A 17,271-nucleotide genomic window follows, 5' to 3' on the forward strand; every position below is an offset into this window, starting at 1 on the left:
AGCAGGCCCCCTAAATCAAAGCACAAGTCCACGCTACGTTTCATGAGAACAATCTGCTTTGGGTTAATTCTGCATCAAGGATTAAAGAGGAAGCTGCTTTCCCTCCTGATACAGTCCCAAGCAGTGCTCTAACACTGGATTCACTGGAGCCGAACTACAGCACCCATCTCCAAGGGTCAGATGAGGGTGGCTTTTCCCCAGCTACTTCTTTTGACGCTCATTTGTTGCTCCCAAAGATCCCTTCAACCCCTCTACTCCCCTGTTGTGAGACCCCACCTGGAGTACTGCGTCCAGCTCTGGGGGCCCCAGTACAGGAGAGACATGGAGCTGTTGGAGAGAGTCCAAAGGAGGGCCACGAAGGTGATCAGAGGGCTGGAGCACCTCTGCTCTGAGGACAGGCTGAGAAAGTTGGGGTTGTTCAGCCTGGAGAAAAGGCAGCTCCGGGGAGACCTTATAGCAGCCTTCCAGTACCTGAAGGGGCCTACAGGAAAGCTGGAGAGGCACTCTTTACAAGGGCAGGTAGTGATAGGACAAGGGGTAATGGGTTTAAGCTAAAAGAGGGTCAATTTAAATTGGATATTAGAAATAAATTCTTTACTGTGAGAGTGGTCATGAGGCACTGGAACAGGTTGCCCAGAGAGGTTGTGGCTGCCCCCTCCCTGGAAGTGTTCAAGGCCAGGCTGGATGGGGCTTTGGGCAACGTGGTCTAGTGGAGGGTGTCCCTGCCCGCAGCAGGGGGGTTGGAACTAGATGGGCTTTGAGGTCCCTTCCTACCCAAACCATTCCATGGTTCTATGATTCTATGATTCTGCATCATGTTCCCTGTGGCTGTGGGGAGGAGGAACTGTGAGGCTTGGAGTGCCTCGGGTCTCCATCTGGGAAAGACGAGGCAGGATGGGTGCCCAGCAGGTCTGCTGCCGCCTCAACACTCTCCTCTTTGCTATTGCCACTGGTATGCCTAAGCCATTGTCATTCTTACCTCATTAGCACTATTAGCTGCAGCAATTAAAAATAAAGCATGAAAATGTCAGCAACGATCATTACTTGGAGGCATCCAACAGCTGTAAACTTATCAGAGCTCCTCATTTATTTTCCAAAATCATATTAGGCCTGCATTTTTCAAAGGCTGCACATTATTTTTAATAACTTCGAAATGTTCGTTTAATGTGCATTTCCTCACTAGCAATTTGGCTCCCTGCTATAAGCTGTTACTGCCTTAGTAAAAGAAAATTCAATGTATTTTTGAAAATGTTATTAAATATACAGATATTTTGTGGAAAACCCTGGAATGTAAGCAATAAAGCAGCAGCATCCTGGGGCTTTTTTTCTGTAGGCAATTAAAAAAGAAACCTGGGTTAGAGAAGTGGGAATTCTGCACTCGCTTTGCAGGTTCTGTTGAGGGAAAGGGGACTGGGTTGTTATTAGAGGGACAGCTTTGGCTGGGAAGGAAACCCAGCCTAGAGAATATCAGCAATTCAGTCTGTGTCCCACAGTAAAATCCTAATGCAGAAGGCTCCCTTGCAGACCCAGACAGGGAGAAGAAACAGCTTTTACCTACCATAACACAATGGCAAGACAATCAGAGAACAAATATGAACTGACTGTTCCCTGAGTACCATGAGGTACAACCTTTGCACTATCTCGCACTAGCAGGGATCCAACTTGCACATACACTCTCTTCTTTTCTCTTGGCATTGTTTCCAGGTAAATTGCAAAGCAAAAGAAATTGCAACTGGGCAAACAGATTTTTGCTGCATATTCCCTTGAACCCAGGTTTGGGGGATGTCTGGGACAGAAGTAAAGTTCTAGGTAACTCTTTAAAATTATTTCACACACTCCACAAAAGCTTAAATTCAAGATTCTATTTGAATTACTGAAAACACTGCCCCCAGATAGGGGATATCTACTGGTGAGCAATATAGCATAGCAATTATTTGCCAATAAACTCAGTGCCAAACAACAATCTACTCTGGGATCCTAGGCCTGACCTGGGAAGCACAAGGTGGTGACTGAGATTTTCTTTTAAGAGACAATATTAAATTCATTAGTTGTGAGAGATGTGAAATTTTGACAAACATATGGGATAGGTAGAAAAGCCTTTTATTTTTAGCTCTGTTACAGGCTGCCTTCCACCTCTGGGCAGGTTATTTAACCTCTCCACACTTCTGTTTCCCATATTTAAAATGGGAAATAATGACAGGGACAAACTCACAGGCGTGTTGCTTCATAACTTTGAACTTCTGGGATGAAAGGCACTATTGAAGTGCAGAATATGCTCAGATATCACTTTATTTCTGTGCCAAATGCTTTTCACAATCTGCTTAGCAAGACATTACAGAGAAATAATACCTCGGCTCCCATCCCTGCTTAAAAATCTCTAAAACAAAGACAAACTGGTAGCAAACATTCAGCAATTAATTCTCCTTCTTTATTTCCCTTCCCGTTTTCTGGTGAATACGGCTGTACATTCTGAGACTACCAGGACAGGAGAAGGATAGAAAGGAAACAGAAACTAAGGCTGAGGGAGATGAATGCAGATGACTGCAACCATCTTTCTGCACCAAGGATGAGCTTGAATTCATGTCTAGAGGTTGCTGTCCTGGGCAGCCTGGCAGGTCTCTTCCCCCACCAGCTGAAAGGTGACATCGCAGCTGCAGTGTAAGCTGCAGCCCTACCAACGCAACGTTACCTGTTACACTCGTGTAACACAACACAAGATAGGAGGTACCAGGTCTATCCAGCCCAATATCCAATATCCAGCAACGAAGAACGTCTGATGCTTACTTCAGTATCTATGTGCCATATAGACACACAAGAACACAACAAGTTTGTGGTTCCCTAAAAATCCTGACCATCATTTGCTGTTCAGAGACTTCCTTAGCCAGAAGTGGTCTCGTCGTATTTCATTGCCCACAATGATCTTTTCCTGAAAGTGTACTCCTATGTTTGAACTAGGAAAATTTTTATCAAACACACCCTCCCAAGAGAAGGAGTTCCAGCAGCTCAGCTATACATTTTGTTAGTTTTGCACCTACCATTTGTGTAATGTGTCCTACATCTTTCTCTGAAAAACAGTGGTCATTCCATCTTCACCTTTTCCATCTTCACCTTTTCCATGCTGCCACAGGTCTTATAGACTGCCATCAACCGCCTCCCTCAGACTATGTGGGAATATTATAGAACTTGTGATCATTTTTTTGGTAGGTGGGAGGGGGTTTCTGCATCTTCAAACCCTTCACATCATTGAAATAATAGAAGCAGAATCTGTCACAAATAAATAGTGGTATCATAAGGAGAAACACATTTGCATTTTTGGGCCCCTCACTGATGCCACAAAAAGTCAAGGATGGTATTCATATCACATACCTACAGCTGCATGTAATTAGGCCGGCAGTTTAAACTAACAATCAAGATTTCCACCACAGTCAATGGAGACAAGAATGTAACTCCAAAGAGCAATTTGCACTATCTGTGGTAGACACCTCTCTCACAACAGGGTGAATCACTGGTCTGACTTGCTTGGTTAATGCTAAGGACAGCCTAGGCAGTCTGCAGAGGGAACACAGGCACAAATAAGCGTAGGAACAAATACAAGCCGATATTTAAAACACAGTTGTTCTCCAACTGTTGAATAGGTCATTCATGAATGAGAATTCAATGAACAGGCTACAAAAGCTGAAGCTACAGCTTGGTTTTGCTCAGCTGCACTCTCCAATTTACAGCCTGTGGCTAAATTAGAAGCTTTTTCCATTTACTTGTTTCATTTAGTGTGGTGACTGCTACGTGAACTAAGTAAACCAAAGGGAGGGAAATGGGATGCCTTTGGCTGTTAGGATGCTGATGGAAGCGTGAAGGGAGAGAAGCCTTTGAAATCCCATGGTACTGCCTCCTGCTTGTCATCCTAAAGAGAGCTATCTTGGAGAGCCGCAGTGCCACCAAGAACATTTAGGAAATTCTGAGAGATGCCTGTACAGCATCAACCTTTTGCACATATCAGTAGCTGGTTCCTGTGTCACTGAAATTTCCAGTCATGTCCTGTCTTGGAGGGGACCTTTCGCAGAGCAGAAGGCTGGTGTTGAGCACCTCCTTGTCCTCGGTGCAGAGGCACTGCGCATCCCACAAGGCGTGCTCGCTCGTCAGAAAACACTGGCTGAAAGTGCCTGAGCTGCAGAGTGCGAGGCTGAAGCATGGGGGGAAAGCCTATGGCAGGAAGATATGACAACTGAAATCGACTGCATTTGAGATGCAAATGGACCTGAGTAGTCCAAGGTGTCATAGGGTTTGGCAGACGTTACAAAGCCTGGTCTGTGATCATTTGGCACTGAACTGAACAGACAGAAACAAACTTAAAGCTCAGAGGAGGTGCAGTTCGTTTAAATAATAGCAAGTAATTAGTCTGAAGACAAAATCAGTGATGGCATTTTATAATTACAATTAATTTAAAGGTTAATTTCTTTTGGTGCTAAAATCTTATTTAAAACATTTACCAGGAAAGGAAATTAGGATGTTACTATCTAGATGCATAGAATGCTTCTGGGAATCCATGCCTATTATCACTAGAAAATTAGGTTAGACTCAAAATGGGAATTTCAATTCATTTTAGTGTATAATAGATGATGGTCAGGATCTTGAGTCAGAAGGGTTATTTAGGGTAGACTGTACAATTTGTATTTTCTTTGTTTGTGGGATTAATTGCAAATGTTTCCAACAAAAGGGCTGGGTTTATACATGAACAAGCTTGACATGAAAAGAAAATTGGTTATGGATTGCTGCTTTCGTAACTAATGAAGTTGATGTTTAAGGAATCCCTAGGAGACAGGGCTGTGGTACGAGGCAAATATATAAATAAAATCACACAGGGGAAAATGGTGGTGTTGCTGGCTCCATCTATGATAATTTCTCTTCTCCCTCACTGTCTTCCCTGCCACTCCCCTTGCATCCATCAATGCTTCCTGTGGGGGTTGTCAACCTCAAGTTTAAAAAAATGTCTAAATAACGTAACGTAGAGCTTGAAGGAAGTAACATTTCCATTCCAGTAGCTCATCACAATGGGATACTGCTTAATAAAATCAATGCATTCTAACAGCCAGGAGGATATATTTACCTTGCATCATTTTTTTTTAACTATTCACCACTCATGTTTTACATTTTCATGAAAGACAAGTTGCAGAAGAATTGGAAAAGATCCACATAGTTGAAAAGGGAATGAACATTTAACATCTCTTTTATGAAGAAAGATACATTTCATACCAAAATGTTTTGAAAATTTTACTTGTCTTGTCATGAATTAATTGTTTCAAGAGCGGAACACAAAGAAATCCATTTCATGCAACAATGTCCTACACAGTTGCGTCAAACCAGTAGCAGAAATGAGGTAGCAACTAGTGACGGCTCTGACAACAAAAGCTGCGGATGATTTGAAGAGATGCTTGGGTTTCTGCCGCAGCTGAATAGGATGTGGTCTTCCTGGCCATGAAAATGTTTTGACATTTAAAAATAAACAAAACTCATATTCAAAATCAGGAAAAAATAGCAAAATGTGAGACTCTCCACAAGCTGAAAATTACATGGAAAATAGTTCCAGGCAGACTGTCGTGTTTTGTTTTGATGCTGGTGAAAGACTTAATTTTGATGCCAGTCATTTATTGCTACTTTGCGCTGAATGTGGGGGGCAGGCTTTGGAAGCAGGTCCTCCTGCGCTGTGCCCCGGGGACCATCTCCTTCTTTGCCCAGACGGAGGGAGGGCAGCTCGGTCCCGCAGAGCACAGGCGGAGGGGCAGCCATCAGGCAGCCATGTGAGGCTGCTGGCCCCCTTCCCCACCCTGGTTGCCCAGCCCCCGTGGGCGGCTGGCTGCCTCCTTGGGGATTCAGCCGAAATGAGCAGGCGTAACGGAGCAGGTCCTGGCCAGCCAAGCTCTGTCCGGACTGAAGGACTGCAGCATCTCAGAGAGGAGCAGTGATGAGCTGCTGCGGGTGGACTAGAGTCATTAACATTTCCAGTGGCCCTGAAAAGGACACCTGCCCACAGCCCTAGTGTCTTCCCCACTGAGAGAGTCAACATGAGCTCCTCGCAGATTCCTACATGCCTGGGACATTGCTTTGTACTAAATTATTTTTATCAGCATGCCTTCTGTTAAAGTTTTCCTTATTACTTTTGCTTTTAAATATCTAGATAGGTCTTCATTAGCATTGGATTGTTAACTTTCATAGATTTGGGCCTTAATTCTCCACTTTGTTGCACCTACTAATGACTCTTATTCTAATTTATTAGTGTGGTGGTCATACTTGGAGGCCACTGCTCCAGACATTTTTTTTTCTACTTTTCTGTTTTTTCCTCTCTTTATCACTTGCCCCTGGCAATGATCTAGCTAAGAACAATTTTTTCCTAATGATTCATTTGATAACCTCTATGATAATTCAGTCTACTCCACATTTTCTTTAATTCTTAGAATGATTTGTCAGTCAAAAACTATTTCAGGGCTATATTTTTTCATTCAGTAATCAAGCATGAAAATTTGAAAGCAAATGGCTATTATCTAGCAGTGTCCACATCTGTCCAGTTTAGAAAAATAATATATTCTTTGGACTATTAATGTTCTCATAGTTGAGTGGAGGTCTTTTACAGAATCTTTACTGAGCATTGGACAAGCCTTGCAAAGCCTTGCAGTGGTCAAGCGGCAACCTACCTGACTGCAACCCTATTTCCAGGTCTATAAGCTTAACAGGTGTCTTGCCGCATTTGTCAGATATAAAAGGCAGCGTTGACCATTTCAGTCCAGTATTTCTCATTGCTGCAGCTGTGCTCCAGCCATTTCCTCCTGGCCTCTGGCTCTTGTTCTCGCCTGCCCTATCCCTGGTCCCTGTTTCTGCCTTCAGCTGCTGAAGCCTCGCTCATGCCTCCCAGCCCTGGTTACTCCTGGCTGCTTTCATCCTGGCTCCTTTCTTCTCAGCCATGACCCTGGTGCCCACTTCCCTGACACAGTTCCTGCTGCTGGCCAGCCCTGCCTTGCTGAGGTATTGCTCCAGAGCATAGTCTTCCTCACCTCCTGCCCTGAGGCTCTGCTGCTGACCAGACCCCTTCTCCACCTGGGAGTCTGAGATGCATTCTAACTTCTCTAATTTCTGGACCATCAGCATCATTCATCCTGGTGTTTTCTGCTAGGTTCAACCATTAGCTAGGCTGACCTTGAGTGCAATATCTGCATCCCTGCTTGGTCCCAATTATAGGGAGTAACGGGCTGAGATCCCTGCCAGTACCTTTCCAAGGGTGGTCACACCAGGTGGTGCTTATCAGGTTTCACAAACCTGCGTACCTCCCCAGTCCTTCATCTTATCTCAGAAAGGCTGATCAAAGAATTAGCCAGGCGATCAGCAGCAACAGAGGCAGAAGAAGATGCTGCAAGCACTTATCTGACAAGAAACAAGATGAAAGGAGAAAAATCTGGAGGAAAAGCCCCTGTGAAGCAAAAAATTACAGAATAATTTTGACTATTATAAAAGTAAACAGCATGGAAATAGTGGTAGTGGGGCAGAATCTGAGCTGAGAAACTCCACCAAAATTTGTGTAGTTTTCCTTTGCTACTCCTGTGGTCATCATAGGGCTCAGAAATGCCTGAGGATACGGTGTAAAAATCTGAAGGTTTAGTTTCACCTTGTGAATGGGTGAGCTAAGAGCACTCACAGGCAGTTACTGGCTGTTTGGCAGAAATGCAGTTCATCACACTGCAAGAACCGGACCGAGCGTCCAAGTCCTTACACCATTTCTGAACCCTCCTGTGCCGGCAGGAAGGGCACAGCCTCACATATTGGCAGATGCCCTCCTTCCCCCTGCTTTGCCAGGGAACAGCTCTGTCCCATTTTGCGAGTCTAAATCGCTGTGCACTCAGCACAAAGACCAATAACGTTTGATTATCATTGCAAGCTAATTTTATTGAGATTGTATTCAAGCAAACCTCCTCCTGTGTGCTATATTGTGGAATAGCCACCAGGCCACGCTCACAGCATAAAAAGGCAGCAGCACTAACGTGTTTGGAAGTGTCTTCACCAAACAGCAAGGCAGGTAGCAGGATACTGGCAAAGCTGCAGGAGCAAGGGTGTACCCATATGTTCTTTTATATTTTTACCATATGTCATTTCCAAAGTTATTAAAACCAAGCCTAATTTTACTCCCCTCCATTTTTTTCTGAGCTTGCCCGGTTTTTAGCTACCAGCATTTGTGCACAGCTCTCCCTTGTCTCACACACTCACTTCTGCACCAACAGTGCCTCCAGCGATGTTATTAGCTGTAGTTTGTTTGCCATCTCTCCTCACTCCCAGCTACGCGTGCAGTGGAGTGCCTTGCTGCGGCAGTGAAGCTTAATCACTGTACCTCTGAGGCCTGAGTACGGTGGGAGCAAATCTTTGGCCTCCAGAGCTGTTGTACGTAAGTTTAACGCCTCACATGTCAGATGTAGCGCATGTACACCAGATGTTATCTCTCTGCTATACCATGCCAGAAATACATTCAGTTACAACATGCGCATGTAAGAAGCACCCATGTGCACATGCGCTTATGCTTCCCTGGTCATTAGCACTTTTAAAATGGTACCATCTTTATCATGGCTAATTGTAATTTTTAAATATTATTTTAGTGCTTTATATTCATTAATATATTTAAGGACTACCGTGGTGCCAAGCACTGTACAAACATGAACACCAACCCTGTTTTTTGGAGCTTGCAATCTACGTATTAGACAACAGGCAACTGGTGGGCACAGACAGAAAGTGAGCACAAAGAATCTATGAGCAAATATTATTCACTGTGGTAGATAGCAATATAAGGCCATTGGCTATCTAATTACTGCCAACAGAGCAAAGAAGAGTTTAAGAGAAAATAATGAGAGAACTGTTCTTGAAGAAGTTCTCACAAGTAGAGAAAGCGTTTGGAAATTTTGCAAGTATGGAGGTCAAACTGGCAGCATGGGGGCAGAATTGAGAATTGAGCTTTTAGAAATGGAAGGGGGAGAGATTGATGTGGAGTCTCCACAAAAAGCTTTAAATGTAAAAAAATTTAGCTTCTACTGGATGTGATATGGAAGATGAAATCAGCAGCAGGATGCAGAGAGGCATAACCTAGCCAAAGAGATGAGTCCTGCAGCTTTCATCTCCTTAACTCCATGTTTGGTGAGTTCGAAAACGAGGAACACTTGTGGTGTTTGACACTGAGAGCCCTGGGTAAATGTTAGAGCTGTGTCAACAGATAGAAAAGTCTTCCTCTTCAATATGCAAAAATAATCTTTGGAAATTAAATCGTGCACAGCCCAAACCAAAGTTGACATCTAACTTATATCCTCAAGTGACAGGCAGACTTGAGTATACAAGTGCCATCATTCGCTGTGAGAGGTAGCAGAGAAGGTTATGGAGGAGCAACTAAGAGTTCTGGTTTTAGCCTTGCTGAACTGGAATTGATGTTTAATTATCCATGGGTAAATATCACAGAGAGAAGCTGAGATTTTAGTTTGTGTAGAAGGAGCAGAGTGAGCAGAAGCCAGGTACTCCGGACACCTCAGAGTGTGACAGCAGAATTTGTGTTTGCAAATGCAACTACCCCTTTTACAGGAGGTGGAGAAAAGTAAAAGGCAGGTGTTACTGCTCATGGGACTCCAGCAGGATGCTGGAGAGAGAACCAAGAGAAGAGAGGAGAGGAATGATGAGAGGAGGAAGGTGAGCACCTGCAGGGGAGAGAGCAGAGGTCAGTGAGGCAAAGGTTTAAGGAAGAAGAGAGCAGTGGCTGTGTAAAAGGTGGCTGGATGTCCATGGAGAGGACTGTGTGCACTGGGTTACTAGTACCCAAATTTGGATAGGAAGAGGTGATCTGACTGCAGTTCATGCTGCATGCAAGGGACAGAATACAAGATGGGAGAAAATCTACAGAAATGGAGGAAAGTGTTTGAAAGTGTTTGAAACCATCAGGAGAAAGAGAATGAGACAAGCAGGGGTAAGGGTGGGGTTGATTTTTTTATGAAAGGAATTTACATGTATTTGTATTGGGAAGGAAAAAAAAAAAAGATAAAAAGAGTCTGTCACTGGGACAAGCAGAAGTTTTACAGGACAAAATTCCTGTGACTGTAGTAAGAGAGAATGGGAAATGAACCGTAAAAGGAGTGAAAAAGGCTGGCAAACTGAAGAGAGGAGGACTACTTTATCAGTTTGCTCATACAAGAAATGGGAGAGATGGTGTGCAAACAAGTGGAGATGGGAGGAAGGAAGCAGATGAGGAGGTGATGGGGGTGGCTGGGATGGAACTAATAAAGCTGGAGGAGCCAAGCTGCTTCATCAGGGAGATGGATAAAGTGAAGGAGGAGAGAGGAATCAGTGACAGAGGTCACCCTCATTACAGAATTACTACCAAAGACGTTTTCACTTTTGAAAAAGGAGCCCTGGGCAGGAAGCGGATGTGGTGGTGAAGGCAGGCTTGAGTGCTGGCAGTAGATTCATTGCTGTGAGAGACAGAGCCTCATACATCCATCCATCAGGGGTAGGGATGAGATAATCAGTAAAACAGTAGTAGCAAAGAAACAAAGTAAGGAGAGGGTTTGATAGCAGTCAGGAAGTCATCCATAGTGCAGGTCACAGGTTTGTCAAGTGTAAGGCTGTTTCCCAACCTTTCCCTTTCCTTTTCTTTGCAAATAAAGCCCCTCATCCTCCTCCCCGTTACTAAACTCTATATCCTTTCATATCTAGGCTGCACTGATTTCTGCATGCTTACTAAAATGCAAGGAAAGCCATAGCGTCGGTTATGTTTCTATACACATATGCCCTAAATGACTCTTTGGGTCAGATCTTAAACTAATGTAAACTGTCATTGCTTCAATGAAGTCACTGAAGATATGAATAAATGTAGATAGATAGATATATATATTAGCTGTGGGCCTGAATCTTTATACTTCAATATTTATGTCTTACAGAGGAAAATTTCTGTAATAGTGTCCAGTCTTCTGGTTTCTATTCTGTATCTTTCCTTTTGCTTTCTATAGGAAGATGTTATTGCTTTTATTCCACACTGTTTCCTATCTCTTCGTCCATCTGTTGATTTAATCAGTTTCAATGTTTCTCACTGCAAACTTCCCAGAAAGTCCCTTCTCCCATATGCGCACCCATGCTAATGGGGTCTTTTTTGTACATCCCAGTTTAATGGGCCCTCTGTACACCACAAACTTCCAGAAGTGAAAAATGAGAAACCCATTTATGCCTCTCATCCTGTCCTGATATACACCGGAGACAGTGGAGACTGTGACTGTGAGCAGAAGCTGAAACTTCACATCCCTGTGGGTGCTTAGTAATAGAAAATATGTCCCTATTTTGAGCCATATGTCCTGTCTGTGTTACAGTTGTAACCACAGACATATGCCTGACAAGCCCCTTAACACCAGCAAAGGAAGAAAATACTCAGGTTGAATTTCTTATAACATATTTTACAGATAAATAGTACTGCTATTATCCTATTCAAGTCCAGCTAGGAAAATAAGCCTCTCAGCACCCAATATTTAAAAGGAATGGGATTCTGTGTTTCTTTATATATGCACATGTGCTTTTACTAAAGCAAAACATGACAAAAGAACCACTTCTGATAACAGTGACATGTAAGATGAATGTAAATAGAATACTCAAAAATCTGTTTGATAGATGAGGTTAAGGATGGAAGCCTCTGTAGCAATTCAGCTAATGAGCCTTGTTTTATTCATCTCATGTTACTGCTGCCAGGAATGTATCAGTCGTACGACACTTTTAGTGACCTTTCAGGCACAGCCAGAATAAAATGCCTGCAGAAAGGGCAGCATTTTGCATCCTTTAAGAAACTAGCTCAGAGTCCATAGGGAGCTTTTAGCACAGTCTGGACACCGCAGGCTTTGCACTGATGAGAAACTACCACTGTCAAAAAAACTTGCTACAAAGAAATTACTGAAATCCTTTTGTGTTGGAGTTTACTTTCTATTACTTACCTTTACCCACCTTGCAAAGTTTGTTGTTATGTGTAGGAAGTCACTGTATGCCTCCAACAAGGTCACAGTAGTGCTCTCTGCCCCACCATCATTTGGTTACAGACATGGGAACTTCCACTGTCAGTTGAACACAGAAATGTCTCTACAAGCTTGCATTGTTTGTCACTTGGCAATCTGGCTTGTTAACACTCTGTGTTTACTCTGTGCAACAGGGCAAAGACACAATGCATGCAGAGATATTCAGCTTGCATCTTTCTCTCATGCCCACACAAACTTATTTTACTCAAAGAAATCTTTTTCTAAACATGTTGGTTTAGCTTTCTGAAAACAACTCTAAAATCACCCTTAAGACCTTTTGCCCCATGACAGCAAAACAGAGTAGCTATGCCCGCAGCCTTCTAATAATGGTTTATCAGTTGCTTGAAGGGTCTTGGGAAGTACACAAGACATGCAAAGCTGGACAAATGCATAGAAGCAACATCCATAAAGTGGCATGTGTTGACACCAGTGAGACACTCAGTCCAAGACAGGTCTTTTCTGACTTGTGTTGTCAGAGGTCAAGAGTGAGAAAAAAAGGAAAACTGAGCAAAAGAAGAAAAAACCATAGCAGCAGCAAAGACTTGTCCATTCTTTTTGCTGCTGTCTTTGCATTTGAATAAGAGGATTTTTATTTCCTCCCAGCTCAGCAGTTTGCTCAACAATATTCCTATAGTGAATTCTTCATTCTGTGCTTCCAAAGATGTGATCACATTGTAATAAAGTTTTTCTGATAGTTACAGACAGTGAGTAAGTAGGAAGCAACAAATGGCATTTATTATTGCCCTGAGGAGAAGGACTTGGGGGTATTGATTGATGAGAAGCTCAACTTGAGCTGGCAGTGTGCGCTTGCAGCCCAGAAAGCCAACCGTGTCCTGGGCTGCATCAAAAGAGGCGTGACCAGCAGGTCGAGGGAGGTGATCCTGCCCCTCTACTCCGCTCTTGAGAGACCCCACCTGGAGTACTGCGTCCAGCTCTGGGGGCCCCAGTACAGGAGAGACATGGAGCTGTTGGAGCAAGTCCACAGGAGGGCCACGAAGCTGACTGGAGGGCTGGAGCACCTCTCCTATGAGGACAGGCTGAGAGAGTTGGGCTTGTTCAGCCTGGAGAAGAGAAGGCTCCAGGGAGATCTAATTGCGGCTTACCAGTACCTGAAGGGGCCTACAGGGAAGATGGTGAGGGACTGTTTATGAGGGAGTGTAGTGACAGGACAAGGGGTAATGGGTTGAAGCTGAAGGAGGGTCGATTTAGATTAGATGTTAGGAAGAAATTCTTTACTGTGAGGGTGGTGAGGCACTGGAACAGGTTGCCCAGAGAAGCTGTGGCTGCCCCATCCACAGCTGTGGCTGCTGTGTTCAAGGCCAGGTTGGATGGGGCTTTGGGCAATGTGGTCTAGTGGAGGGTGTCCCTGCCCATGGCAGGGGAGTTGGAACTAGATGATCTTTGAGGTCCTTTCCAACCCAAACCATTCTGTGATCCTATGATTCTATGATTCTATGATCTTGATTTTAGCAAGATTTTGATGCTATGAAAGGTTTGTAAGCAGGGCAGGGAAGTACTGTCCAGACACTGTCATCATAGGTTCTGTGCAAAATTGTTTAAAACTCTATTTGAAATTTAATTATCAACCAGCTGGGATGACATTTCAGATGGGATCCCACTGGGACCTCGGCTAGGGAAATAATTCTCTTCATTATTTTTGTTAACAACAAGAGTGATAGAAGAGAGAACATTTGTAAAAATTTCAGACGAAACCAGACTGGGAGGGGTATGAGCACTTGTGAAGATAGGATTAGAAGTCAAAATGATCTTGAGAAGTGGCTTGAAATCAAGAAGATGAAAGTCAATATAGACAAATGCAAAAGAACTCCTGTGGCGAAGAATCAATCATCTCCAGATAAAATATGGACTACTTGGCTAGACTAGAGTTAGTGTCAAAACATAAAAATAAATGTCTGGTTATTAAACATTTGTATGATGCTGTTGAAAAAGGAAGGAGAAGAAAAAAACAAACAAATAAACAAACAACAAAACCCCAAAACCCCACCAGGTTATTTATTCCAGGTAATGTATAGAAGACCTACATGGCAGTTGTTCCAGTTAGTCCTGATTTGTGCACCTCACTATAAGAAAAACAAGCAAGCTGAAGAACAATCTTCAGGCTTGGAAATTTAGAGGCTTGGAAAACAGGGACCGTGAGAAAAATTTGAAAGAACTAGGTATGCTTAAATCTGGAATAGATGGATAGCATGAAAATACTTTTTGAAAATGCTTAAAAGTAGTTATGAAAAAAAAAAAAAGGCTCATTTGTCTTCATATCCACTGGGAGAAAAGGCCGAAATGTAGAAAAGTAGTTAATTTGCAGGAAATTACATTTAAATTAGACATTAGGAAGTTAGGTGCAGAGAAAGGCAATGCAGAGAGACTAGAGAACCTCCTTCATTAGAGATGTCAGGCATTAATTTAGTAAAACATCATTCTGGGATAGGAGCATACGTATGTTGCCACAGAGCACAGAACTGACTAAATTATTTCTGCAGCACCCATTCTTGCCAGGGACAGGTTCAACACGTCTGTGCTTGCAATGGAGACATACTGTACCGGTCCAGTCTAGTGTTTTGGTGGCTCTTTGCTTGCAAAGTAAACGGTGGACAGAGGGGTGCAATAATCTGATTTAGTTACACACCTGGAATGCATGTGACTGCATTGATAAGTGTGGCACACGTTGAGGGGTACCTTCGTACAAAATAACCTCATAAATGCAAGTCTTCAGGATTTCAACCACTGTGAAAGTTCTCAAACCAAAGGTTATAAATTTACATTTGTGATTTTTATGTGAATGTTACTGCATTTTAGATCTACAAGAAGCTATCCTCTATCAAAGAACTTTTTTTTTTTTCTTTTAATGTACACAGACACTGTCTGTCAGTAGCAGTGCCCAGATCAGTGAAAAACGCACTTCCTTACGTGAACTCTTTGGCCCTTTTATATCAAAGTAAATTCAAATACACATCTGCTATGTAAGAGACAGTATTTCAGGGACGAGAACTGCCCACAAATAACCCCCAAAAGCCAATAGTTGGGTCTCCTGGTGCAAAGGAAGCAAAGGGTGCGCTTTTACCTGTGTAAAGAAAGTGTTATAGCAGGGAAACGGGGGTCTCGGGCTCAGATGAGATTGAATTGCCCTGGAAATTGTTTAAAATAAACATGAGAAGACCATCTGGAACTGGCAGTGGTGTGAATTAATAAATAGCTCCAACCCTACAACCTTCCCGCAGACCTCCAGTGCCTTGAGAGAAATACTTGTTTCCTTAGATCTGTGAAGCCTCATCTCTCAAACTCACATAAATTGTTCCAGCCCTCTGTTCGTGCGTTTCAAACCAAATGTCAAAGCAGGGAATCAGAGGAACTTCTGTCTCTCAGACAAAGTCGGATCAATGCGCTCTCTCCTCTACATCACTGAACCACAATATGACAGCAAGCCAGACACAGTAATCACAGTCAGAAGCAACAGATTCATGCCAATAAATAAATGGGTTTCAGAATTTGCAATATCTGAATAGCACGTTGGTTTGTACTCCAGTGAGGCGGTCTACTTGAAAAAGAGGGATGTGTGGCTATTTCTGATAGACAGACAGCTGTTATAAATCCCTCATTGTCTTTCTGTAATTTTAAAATTAATTTGATTTTAAAATTTAAAAAGGGACTTTTCCTTTATTTTTTTTTAACCTTTTTCTGCATCTCCACAATTAGCTGGTCTATTTTTAACAGATTATTAGGGGGTACATCAAAAATCATTTGTGTGCTGGGTGGTTCTTGAATGATAGTGCCTATCACTTCTGAAAAGATGTTGCTAATGAAAGCAATTTTCCCCTTTTCAGTTGATTTCATAGGTGGATTTGACTCTTATGGCTATCAAGGTCCACAGAAGACATCTCATTTACAGCTACAGCCCATGTATATGTAAGTACTTAACTTCTGAGATATTCTGCAGAGTGGCAGGCTGATATTAAAGGATCATTAAGCTGAAAGATGACGTGACTTAAAAATTCAGAATAGGCCTTTTTGGAGAGACTGAATTCATGCTACACTTAAGCACCAACATTACTCTTCTGTTGAATTATAATGATTACTTATGGCAGGATACAATGTGTCAGAGTTGTTTAAATAACACCTAGCTCTCACCTGATTTTCTCCCATTTTCTTTCAAGTAGTTCCCACTCAAAGGCAATGAGAATTCTATTTAGTAAAAAAATACCCAAATCTGACAAAACTTAGTGGCAAAAGTGGTGTTTTTTATTAAATTTTATCAAAAGTTCAGCAATTTGCTAATTTAGTGGATGCATTTAATGTTTGTCTTACCAGCACATCTGTTCACTGAGGCACCTCTGTACCTCATTTCCAGTCTCCACATTAAAAAACAAACAAACAAACAAAAAAACCCCACAAAAACCCCCCACAACAAATGTAACAACATATGGCTTTTAAAACCAGTTTGAATAGAAAACAATATTCTACCTAACCAGTGAGAGTGACAACTCCACCCATTGCCTAGAAGTGCAGCCTGATATATTTGGGGATTAAATGGTTAATCAAATCTCACCACATACACACAACCAGAGTACATTCACACTAGAGCTAACACCCAACTATATACCAGTCCAGGAATAATCATCTCCAAATATTTCTTGTACTGATGCCAACTGCAATTCAGAACAGCCCTGACTGCCCAGATAAATCTTACCTTATTGCTGCAGCCTTTTGAAATGTTTTTCATTTACCGTCACTGGCTTACACGGTAAAAGCACAGCACAAAACAGCTCACAAAGGGGCAACACTTTTTTTTTTTCCCTTTCTTTCTCTTCCTAACATTTCTTTTGAGAAAAAAACCTGAACACAGGCAAACGATATCCATCCCAACATACACTTCCATTCACCCTTGAATGTAATTTCATTTCTTCTGATTAGTGGAAGCGTCTGCTAATGGATTAGTGGATTTTTGCATAGAACTGGCATTTACTCCCTTATCTGTGGTACAATCAATTCTGCGGTAGTGCTTAGGATTGGGTCCTTTGGGAGCTTTGCTAGGAGCTTTTTAATAATCTCAAATTACAATAGTACATATCTCCAATGCCATCTTAACTTCATCTTCCCATCTGTCTGTGCTCGAGTAAAGATTTTTCACCTGCATTTTTGGCACAGTGCTGTGCATTTAGAAAATGTTATTTCCTTTCTAGTATTATGTGTGGCTCAT

General features: G+C 42.5%; 1 protein-coding gene across 1 annotated transcript in view; it reads left to right on the forward strand.

The window, feature by feature from the left end:
- Nucleotides 1-17,271, forward strand: part of NKAIN2 (sodium/potassium transporting ATPase interacting 2) — a 566,373-nt gene that overhangs the window by 541,278 nt on the left and 7,824 nt on the right. Inside the window, exon 6 of the mRNA XM_054822311.1 lies at nt 15,899-15,980. Within this exon, the coding sequence (XP_054678286.1) occupies nt 15,899-15,980 (82 nt within the window). The remainder of the gene's footprint in view (nt 1-15,898; nt 15,981-17,271) is intronic.

This window comes from Grus americana, chromosome 3 (assembly GCF_028858705.1).
Source record: "Grus americana isolate bGruAme1 chromosome 3, bGruAme1.mat, whole genome shotgun sequence".
NCBI lineage: Eukaryota > Metazoa > Chordata > Aves > Gruiformes > Gruidae > Grus > Grus americana.